The sequence below is a fragment of the Montipora foliosa genome, chromosome 3 (assembly GCF_036669935.1).
Source record: "Montipora foliosa isolate CH-2021 chromosome 3, ASM3666993v2, whole genome shotgun sequence".
NCBI lineage: Eukaryota > Metazoa > Cnidaria > Anthozoa > Scleractinia > Acroporidae > Montipora > Montipora foliosa.
In genome coordinates, this window is record NC_090871.1 from 46,578,673 (window position 1) to 46,589,983 (window position 11,311).

An 11,311-nucleotide genomic window follows, 5' to 3' on the forward strand; every position below is an offset into this window, starting at 1 on the left:
GCAGGTCACAGGTTGCAGGTCATTGTTTCACCAATACAGAAAGTATCCTAAACATTCTTAAAAGCTAACCTTAGGCCTAATTAAGCCTAAACAAAAGTTTTTAGGCCTAAGGTTAGCTTTTAAGAATGTTTAAGATACTTTCTGTATTGGTGAAACAATGACTGCAACCTGTGACCTGCGATCTGCAGATTAGACCCGCCGAATTTCGGAACGTGATCACCATTTTCCCGCAAAAAATTACCGACTCGAAGGCGACAAATCTCTCTTCGAAAGAGCTAAAAAAACTTTCCTTCGACAAATTGGCTACCATTTTACCCTGGATGCCAGAGGTCTCCTCGCTCACCAGCGGCGGGGAGCGTGGAAGTAGTGCTGGTCGGCGAGAAATATGGTCATTCAATAAAAAATTAACTACTTTTTTCTGCTTAACGTAAGTTCACAGTACAATCTGATCGATCCTGAATGCTTTAACACTTTTCTGAATACGAAACACCTTTTGTGTTATGTTTTTAGCCTTTTTTGATGGATATCTACACCGTCAGGACACGTCCAGCCGAGAATTCCTGAGTCGGCTTAAGCTCCTCATGTGACCGCGAAAAATATATTATGAAATCCACTTTGTGACTGAAGGCAGCGTAGGTTTTTAGGAAAACTTAATGAACAATCGAGAGATTGAAACCGAAATTAAACAGTAAGTAATTGCGATTGCCTACCTTGAGGGGGTAATTTTTACATGCTAAATTGGTTGCTTGATTTTAATTTGTCTGCCTGACAGAAAGGCGCATTTTAATGTTCTCGTCGTCAATTGTAGAAGTAAGAAGAGAGGTGCAAATTTGTGAAAGGTATTTCTTTAAAAGAACGATAAGCTCGGTGCAACGAATGCTAAGATGTCAAGTGTGATCGACCATTAATTGAATTGAAATGAAGGTTGAGGTGAATTTACCGAATTACGAACTAGGAAAGCTTAGACCAGCACACGAGCTTTAAGGTCGCGTCAGCGTCATATGTAGAAATCTGATACCATCTACATCGATTGGCTCACTACGCTATGTGTCCAATATGACTTCAAACGAGCATTCACAGGTTAGAGAAAACGAGGCCTTTTTAAGGATATTATTAGCTAAACGACAACTATAAATTCTCATGAAACTCCTCAGTTTACGTCGAAACTCGTTAGAGTTTCTGCTTGTTGCTCACCATTCATGATCGCCACTGTCAGGAAGGGAAAGCAGAGACATCGACTGCATGTCTACACTTGGCGTTTACATTCAGATTATGTTATAGTCCTCTGGGTAATGCCGAAACAATGGAAAAACTTTGGATTATTATGTTTTTTTGTCCTTTCCTTTTCTTCCCTGTTATTTTTGTCATTTAATTTTTCTTACACTGCAAGGCCTTTTTTAGGAGACATATGTCTAATTTGTTAATTACAATGGATAATGTGCTAACTTGCTCGGAAAGTTCAAAGAAGGCCACAGTGCGTTAAACACTCCCGGAATATTTCCATATCATTGACGTGCACAAGTGCCTCAAGGCGGCATACTAATTGGCATTAAGTCGACAAAGAATTCCTTTTGGCTGTAGTTGCCTCCACAGGACGCGGCCCCGAAAATAGAGGATTGTAATATTAATTAGCATTATTTTGATCCTTTCTTTAGCTATTCGCAAACCGTGGAACTCATAAAATGTTTCAAAAATCCTAAGAAAGATTTTATTTCTTTTGGAATTATAGATAAATTAAATGCTCATATTTATTGGGTAAGGAATTTGCCTCTGCAGATTCGAAACAAATAGAAGGATTATTTAAAAATTCCTTTTTATAATAATAATAATAATAATAATAATAACAATAACAATAACAATAATAATAATAATAATAATATTAATAATGACTTTATTTAAAATATCAACTGAGGTTGCAAACCCTCACGGGTCTAAAAAATGATAATACAAGATAAGACTAAGAAAGAAGGATTCAAATATTTGAAAGAATATAATAAGCTCGAACATGTTGTTCCAAATGCTAATACATTTCGGGACATAACTATTCTTCAAACGGTCAGTTCTGCACAATACAAGGATCATATTTAACAAATAAAGAAGCTTCGCTTTCATGTGATCTTTATTTGTTTCATAATAAAGAATTTCTTAATTTCATCATATATTCGGCTAACATTTCGGAAAAACTTTATTCTAAAGTCCTACTAGTGGCGTCAGTCGTGCATCTGTACTCTCACAAAACGCGGAGGTTATAAACATTACAAAATTTGCCAGATGTTGTCCAAAATACTGATACATGTCGTGATAACTATTCTTCAAACGTTCAGTTCTGCACTGTAATAGATCCTTGTTTATGTGGTTTACGCAAATTGTACTTATGTTCTTTGACTTGAGCCTGAATGAGAAGCCTCTGGCTTTGGCAATTAACTGTGTAAATCTTAATCGGAGTTTTCTTTCTTGAATTAAATTCAAATTAGTTAGTATAGATAATCGCAATATCTCGAATGCTATTTGGGATAAATAAGCGCGAATAATTTTTTTCTTTTTAAGACGACTAAAATTGCACGAGCCCGTGGGGGAAGGGCAATTGGTAGTGTTTGAAAAAACTTACAAGTGATTATTTATTCCAAATTGCACGACAAAAATCATGTGATTACTGAGTAATAATATACATGAAAGAAGACGAGATGGTTAAGCAAAGGAAACGCGCGCACGCGTATGACGCAGTCAGGGAAAATTGAGCCATGAATTGCGCCATCCAGGGTGCGCGGTTGATTTGAAAACAAAAGATTGGATTGGTTCTGACCAAACCCTATTGTTTATTAACCAATCATAATCCAGAATCTCGATGCTTAATTTGCACTGGTATTACACTCTTTGCACTGGTGTGTTACACCTTTTGCACTGTGTGTTACACTTGAAATGAACTGCTCCCAGCCAATCGTGTAATTTTTTCATGTATATTAAAATTGAAATAGATCGCAAAAGTTATTTTCATCTTGACTCTGAACGTCCTTATATCATAAATAGTTATGGGCGCTGGTCCAGTCTTCGTTGATTAAGCGTAGGTAGCTGGATTGGAGAGGTCCAATGAGGCAATTTCTGTCAAGTGTGGGTAAGCAATATCTTCAGTGTGCGTACAAGTCGTTGAACTTGCTCAATCTGGTCCGAAAAGCGAAAAGTTCCATACTTGAGAAGCGTATTAGCTTATTGTATGTTTTACCTATTTTAGGTCAACTTTATGTGGTTGGTCCGCTTTATGGTCCTTCGCAGAAAATGAGCCTTGCTGCAAACATCACGTTGACTTCCAATTACACGAACCAAGGACAACAAAATGCCTGCTTTGTGGATGATCCTATCTCAGTTAAGCTTGGAAGAGTTATCGCTTACTGCATCATTATACTTGCATCACTGATTAGCAACGTTTTGGTTGTTGCAGTCATTCTCAAACATGGAAGTTCTCTTAAAAAAATTACATACTCGATATTGAACATGGCTGCAACCAATCTTGTAATCACAGTTATATACATGCCAAGATTGATCCCTATGTTTCTAATCGGCACAGTTTGGCTCATCGATGGCACTCTGGGTTACATTCTGTGCAAAATTATTCCATTCCTTCACGGAGTCGCGATCCTGGCATCCATCCTCAATCTTCTTGCCACTAGTTTAGATGTGTTTTATATCGTGGTTTTTCCAATGAAACGTTTCTCTTCCACAAAATCTGCTAAGGTAGGGTTCATCTTGACATGGACTTTGGCAATAATCGGCCGACTTCCATATTTGGTTGCACTGCGCACCAAAGTGTCCGGAGGCATACAGATTTGTAGTTCAAGTTTAAACAATGCATTCGGCAATGGATACTCGCGAGCTATCTATTACACCTTTCTCCTGATCACTTTTTACGCCATTCCCTGGGTGGTGATATTTTGTTGTTACTCATCAATCGCAGTCATTTTAAGCAAGCGCGAGACCCCAGGTCAAGAGAATGCCACAGCTCTGCGCCTCAGAAGAGCTCGAGTGAAAGCTGTCCGAAGCGTCATTAGAATGATGGTGGTCATTACCTTTGTGTTTTTAGCTTGCTGGATAACTTATTTCTCAGCACGGATCGCTTTTAAGTTGACACCTTGCACAATCCGCTTCTGGCGTATGTTTCTTGCTCATTCCAATTGTGCCATCAGCCCAGTCGTGGTTGCATACTTTAACAAAAAAAATCGCAGGGATATGAAAAGTATCATTTGCAAATGTAAGCTGTTTCTCTGTTGCATTGGGTCTTCACGTTACGTTCCATGTTTTTCACGAAAAGTTCACGCCACATTCTCTATTAACGACTACATAGACGTGGCAAATTTTAGTGATATAAAGAGAAGGAAGGTCGTTTTATGGAATCCTGGTGGAGAAGACCTCGGAATTAGAGACGAGGGAAGAGTTGGCAATGCAAGCATCCGGGCAACACTTATGTTAAGCTTCAAAGCTCTGCAAAATATTAACGATCCACTAGATAACGCTAGTGATAACAAAAGATAGATTAATGGGAGCCACGCACAAGTGAATCAAACTCTTAGTTCAACTTAGTTTCGTTGCATTTACTATTGCTGGTATACTTTTAAACTTCATGTAGCTTTAAAAAGGGAGTATATCTCTATTATATCCTTATTGTGAAAACTAAAAACATTCTTTCATCCACGGAAACCACAGAAAAGTAATGACACAGTTTCGTTCCTAATAGATTCATGCTAGTAAATCATGTATGTCCACAAATACATGTAATTTGATGCACGCCCAATTTTGATATCCATCACGAAGTATTTGCTACTTATTTCTAGCAGTAAGGGCTAATTAACAATTAGACCCGTAACCCGGCCGCAAGGGCTGCGGGTCAATAGCCCATGAGACGAACCCAACTAAATGGACAGAATAGGCAATAATAAAGTTAGAGAATGCAAGTTTATTTGGGAATAAAACGAAAAAAAGCCTCATGCTTTTCGCTACTCGAGGACTATTACTGATAGTCCTCTAGTAGCGTAGCCAATTAAAATGCAAGATTTGCACTAGTCCACTAGTTGGGTGATACTAATAAGGGTTAACTTATTTCTTAGTGAGGACAAATGAAACTCCTTATCTTTACCTGAGGACTGGAGTTTAGGGATTTTTGTGACTTTATTTTGTGTATGCATTGTATGTTGAGGTTTGGGAGAAGGCAAAGGGGACAGTTCGTGACGCTTGCCGCTCCTTCTGTTCACTACGTAAATCATTCTCTGCCTGATTGAAAAAACCTATATTATGATTTCAATTTGGCCGCAGAGACACCTACGTCATTAATAACTGATAGAAGTGCCTTATATAGACATTGAACAACTGGACCCTAGCACTGTAAGATATCTGCCAATTGAATCAAACTTGGGCGAACGCAACAAGGCCAAGAAGTGAACTGGTCTTGTCTTCCTTCCACCTCCGTTTCCCGTTCCCTACCAAGGATAAGCCCAATGAAATTGAGTTCAGCCCATTCGCAAACCTTAGCCCATTAAATGAAGATTTATGCAGAATTAGTAACTGGACTTTTAGAAATCATCTCCTTATGAACCCTAATAAAAGTATGTTAATTATCTTTGGCAGCAGAGCGATGGTCAGCAAAGTAGAGGATTTTTGTCTAACTTTGTTAGGAAAAGAAATTATAACCGGCTACCGTTGCTAAGGATCTGGGAGTCATTCTGGATCCCTGCTTGACATGTAATGATCACATAGCTTCAACAGTGTCCAACATGTTTTTGACTCAACCACCTTAACTATTATAGTTAATGCCTTAGTTTTTAGCAAGCTATTATATAATATTATTGTTGCAATGTTTGGAGGAACACCTCTGAGTACAACTTAAGTAGGATCCAAGCTGTACAAATCTTCGCGGCTCGTATCGTTAGCAACTCAAGGAAATACGACCATATTTCCCCTTTCCTTAAAGATCTAAAGTGGCTACCTGTGAGACAGCAGTTGTATTATCGCCGCGCAATAATGGCCTTCAAATGTATGTCAGGGTGCGCACCAGCCTTTTTATTTTCAAATTATATTCAAAGAGCTATAATCACCAGGCGTACAACGAGGAACTCTCAGATGCTAAATATTCCTTTGTATAAAACAGGCACAGGGCAAAGAACTGTTTACTTTAGGACAGTCAAACTCTGGAACTCACTGGATTCTACTCTTAAGTTGAAACCAACACTACAGGACTTCAAAAGGTTGCCTGAACAGATACCTTATGTCAATTTTTTAGTGACTTATTTGTCCTATTTTACCTCATTAATTATTAATTTGGCCATTAATAATTAATTGGGTTGTTTATGTCATTTTACTTACTAGTTAATTGTTAATTAAATATCTTGTATATAGCATTAGTTATCTCTTTATTCTGGAAAGCCCATTTGGGACGAATAAAGCATGTATGTATGTAGATAGGTAAACCATACATAAAGCAATCCAGGCTGCTGGTTGGAAAAATTGAAGTAATCTTGATTTCGGACACCGTAAAAATCAAAATTGCGAAAATACACATGGAGCCTCTATTACATTCGTCCAGTAAAAAGAATATCACAAAACGCGTGTGGCGGACTAAACAGGTTCATAATAAATATTTGTCAAAGATCGTTCCAAAACAATTATGTTTCTGTGGTATATTTAAGTGCCGTTTTGTCTCTCAAAATGTGATAATAGATTGCCAAGGGTTCTTTTTTATCAACGTAAATACAATAATTAACCAAAATTTTAACAGTATTCCCGAATTTCCTCGTGGCGACAAGCGACAACCTTCATTGCAACATTCTTCATTCATGGTAAAACCAGCGGATCTCTTAGCCACGTGCTGCGATGATAAAAACTGGTTTGCCTTCGCCTTTCCCAACAAGGGATCGATTGCTGTTGATGAAATAGGAAGCATTGTTAATAACAACGGCAGCAATGACGCATTAATGTTATTATCATTTAATTAAAAGAAATTAAAATGAGCTGCAAATGGAACTCTCTTGTCCTCACGCCATCACTTTCTTTACAGACAAACTAAAGAAGAAAATATCGCGCGAAAAGAAATTGAGTTGAAAGGATCAAGACGAAGCTATTTTATTGTATGGCTAGCAATTCTCAGGCTACATATATATGGAGCACTCTGATTGGTTGGTTTTTGGTCTGGAATTTACCATGGAAACGGTCCGTTTCTGTATGTTTTTTTTCCGTCTCCCGGGAAAGACCGAAACACAAAAAGTTCTCAAAAAAGCGGAATTTAATTTTTCCTTCACAACAGTACAATTTTAGCAAGCGGAATTTAGTTAAACATGTAACAGGTTACTTTTCAAAGTTCGCTGATGGACGAAGATTACAAACATTCATCAAGGGGAGAAGTCTCCAATCGCTCAAACAAACGATGCCATATAATATATACAACTTACTAACCTCACTTGCTCGGGTCCGTAATTGGGAATATTGGCCCTGGGTCGTTTTTGTACTGTCGCGACCTGGGGCCAATATTCCCCTGTACGGCTCTCGCGCTCGGTTAGTAAGATGTTAAGAAATGAATGGAGGGGTAGTTTCGAAAGAAACTGTGGTGCTGCGTCGGTGGGGAAGTAGTATACAAAAATTTGGTTTTATCAACGGAGTTGATAATGTAAATTGGCCACCGTACAGAGATTCTAAAAGCTATACGGTGGCTGTACGGTGGCCAATTTACATTATCAACTCCGTTGATAAAACCAAATTTTAGTAAGATGTTAACATTAGCAAAGAAAACAATAGGAATAAAATAAACTCATTCATTTCATTCGACAGAGTTAACATGTAGATGGTTTTCAATCACGTGATGAGACGGCCATGCTGGTGCACAAAACAATAGCAAATTATGGCTCATGTCTTGCATTATAATAGAGTCAAATTCCCAAAAGACCTTTTTCTCTATTGTTCTGTGCACCAGCATAGCTGCTGTAACGTCAGGTGAAACCATCTATAGGACACCTATTCGCCCTTGTCACACGGCAGCCATATTGTCCCGGGAGACCAAAAAAGCTTTGTTTTACCACGCCAAGCCTCATCCCCATGGTTTCCACTGCGAGGCTTGGCGTGGTAAAATAAAGCTTTTTTGGTCTCCCGGGACAATATGGCCGCCGTGTGACAAGGGCGAATAAGTGCATTCGGGAATATGTCTCACTTTGACAATTTAGATGCCACAAGCATGGAAGGACAATAGTCACGTGAACTTAATTTAATAAATTGCCTAGTTCTCGTGAGTCTGCAATAGCTCAGTGGTTGAGAATCCGAACTAGTCAAAGGATGGTCGTAGATGGTCGTAGATTCAAATCCCGCAAAGCAGCAATCGGATGTTTTCCGAGTATCCTTGAGTCACCATCGACAAATAAATATCTTCAATTTAATCATAATTTCTCCCCAAACCCTGTCAAACAACAGTATTGATACACGAATGGGTTTACTTCATTGCTCTTCTTCATGAACGACATAAGATTTGAAATTTTGCAAAGACGACGACAATGGCTACGAAAACGGAAAACGTCACAAGACAATAGGTTTAATTAATGAAACGAAAACTATTTTTCTGCACACCCTGCATGCAGGTACGTCATACAGGGTAACTCACCTAAACATAAACAATGCTTCATTTTTTGCGCGCTTTCTGTGGCTTGACGCGGCTACATGGCCATACTACGTCAACTATAGTTCTTACACTGTCAACGCCTTCCGTGTTCAGGCGGAAAACGGTTTGGAAATTGTTTTCTTTCTGCATTTTTCGCTGGTTTCAATCCAGTTTGACATATCATGATAGCTGTGGCCCACACTGGTAGCTACGCAGTTATTCAAGTCAAGCATCGGATGGACACAAGGCTTTGGAATTGTCCGCGCTTTGGTTTTTCCGGATGTTGCTTAATTATGTTATTATCGTCGCTGCCTAACTAGTGAATTCCACGGTAAATTTTACCCAAAAAACCGATATCGCATGAATCACGAAGGGATGAGTGCGATATTGGTTTTTCCATCTTAAGCCCGGGATGTGGTCACGTGATACTGTTCCTTGTTTTGACAGGTGTCAATTGACCAGGTCATTGATGTCCAATGTCAAAGATGTATGCTGTAAACCACTTAGAGTGTCAGCTGGAGTATTGCCTCCTCGATGGGCTTCAAACTTGAGCCTGTAAGATAATCACGTGATACTGGTCACGTTAGTATACATGGACAGGTGGACGGACGTACGGTCGTACGGTGACCAAAACTAAATTTTCTGCCATCGTTGGGGTACCACAATTACTTTCTTAACTATGGTGCTCCGCACGTGGGCGCCGTCCGCGTGCGCGAAAGGTACAGCAAAGGGTTCACTCAAGCTTACAATACAAATGGAAATGGCTCCAGTCATTTCATTGAAAATTAGGGTGCCTCATGCGAGTGGGTACGGAGAAAACGCCATCTTTTTCCGCCTTCAGCTACATAAGACATATAAAGCAGATATCTCAAGGCCAGATGAAAGACAGAAATGAGACGAGACGGCAAGGTATCTATCTCACTGGGCTGCTATCGCACACAGTTGCTGCTACAAGCATTGCAACGCAGTATCGGGACTATGACGGGTACGAAATGTGGACAGTGTTTTCGACTGATGCAGGCATATTTTCCTGGATGCTTAAATAGCGAGGAAATCCAAGGATACTAAGTTGTAAGTTTAATTTAATTTTCTGCTTATTGGATATCGTCACATGTTGTATTTGTAAAAATGGTTGTCTCTTGATACAATAGAATGTGAGTGTTTATGCAAATCTCGTTAATGAATCTCACATTTCGTCATGCTGGCTATCGCAGTTATTAACGTAAAGTATCGATGTTAGTAGAGGGTACTGTGTTCAAATTTCTATGGTTTTCATATATATTAACTTTCGTAATAGCGCATATATTAATTTAAGAGATGGTTGTTCAGTGCTGCTTGCCTTTGTTTACGTTACATTTCTTAATCGGCAACGTTTCCAAATCAATTCAAAGTCGTGAATGATATTCAGACGATTTCACTTAAAGTTAATACAATCAGGGGCGTAGCTTGAGATTTTCAAGGTGTACGTACACGAAGAATGTTTTGAGCGCCCAAAGAAGGAAGAGCTGGGGGCATGCTCCCCCAGAAAAATTTTAAGTTTGTTTTCTAAGAATTCTTGGTAGATTGTGGTTCCCGATCCATGAGTCCAAAATTCTGGATTCAACGTGTTGCATTCGTTTGGTCACCTCTTTCGACACTTTTCAAAAGCGTCCAACAATGTTGGATGATGTTGGATCCATTTGGCTAGGCGTCTATGGGTTAATGAAAAGATACTGGAAATACTCACACAGAGAGATACCAGTTTAACTCGAAATTTAAAAAACGTGGCCCGATTTTACAATTACCAAAAAAAATTAATGTTTCCTTGGAATAAGGATTCCCGGATTTGAGCTGTACGCACGGCTGTACGTGCGTATATGGACGCTACGCCCATGAGTCAATCATGTCGTGCTAGTAACTTTTTTTCTTTTTTCATGATATTGAGTGATATAAATGAATGAAACCAAGAGAAAATGAGGAGACAGAGAGGGTGGCTGAGGGCGTTGGCCCGGATATGTCATGTCCACGAAAGTTATTTTTAGAAGAGCGGAAGTCTTTGTTCTAGCGGAAGTCTGTATTCCGAGACGTCCGCGTGCAGTCTTGCCTCGCTCACAGGTTTTTAGTGAAAAAAGAAAATGGCGGCGCACGTGGAAGGCTGATGAATATTTATTTTCTTTCAAACATCAGACCGAGGTTAACCTGCATGCGGACGTCTCGGAAGACAGACTTCCGCTAGAACAAAGACTTCCGATCGTCTCAAAATAACTTTCGTGGACATGACATATCCCAATGGCTGAACCAAGAGCCTCCCTCTCTGTCCCTTCATTTTCTCTTGATGAAACTAAAACTAAGACCTCATTAAAATTAGAAGAAATAAAAGAAGTATATCTAGATGCGATTTCAGATTCCTAATTTAAGAATTGCGAAATATATGAAACCCCATGTTGTTTTCCAATGTAGCTAAATGCGCTAGGATAAAGGAAACCGGTTATTTGTTCTAAAGGCCAGTGAGTTTCCGGGACACTACATGTACTAAACCCTAGGATTTCATGGCGTTTAATTTTTTGTTTGTTTGTTTTTTTTTTTGTGTTTTTTTGTTTTGTTTTGTTTTTTACATAAGCCTATATTTGGTCTAAACACTATGCTTTAGACAATATTTAGGCCTAAGGTTAGCATTTTTGTAATGGTTTGGGTTGTTTCAGTTATGAT

At 39.0% G+C, this 11,311-nt stretch overlaps 1 protein-coding gene across 1 annotated transcript; it reads left to right on the plus strand.

Moving 5' to 3' along the window:
* Window positions 1-1,017: 1,017 nt before the first annotated feature.
* LOC137996005 (neuropeptide SIFamide receptor-like) lies at window positions 1,018-4,524 on the plus strand. Its single transcript, XM_068841446.1, has 2 exons — window positions 1,018-1,080; window positions 3,230-4,524. Exon 2 carries the CDS (start codon window positions 3,274-3,276, stop codon window positions 4,522-4,524), a length of 1,251 nt encoding a protein of 416 aa, XP_068697547.1. The 5' UTR covers window positions 1,018-1,080; window positions 3,230-3,273.
* Window positions 4,525-11,311: the final 6,787 nt, after the last annotated feature.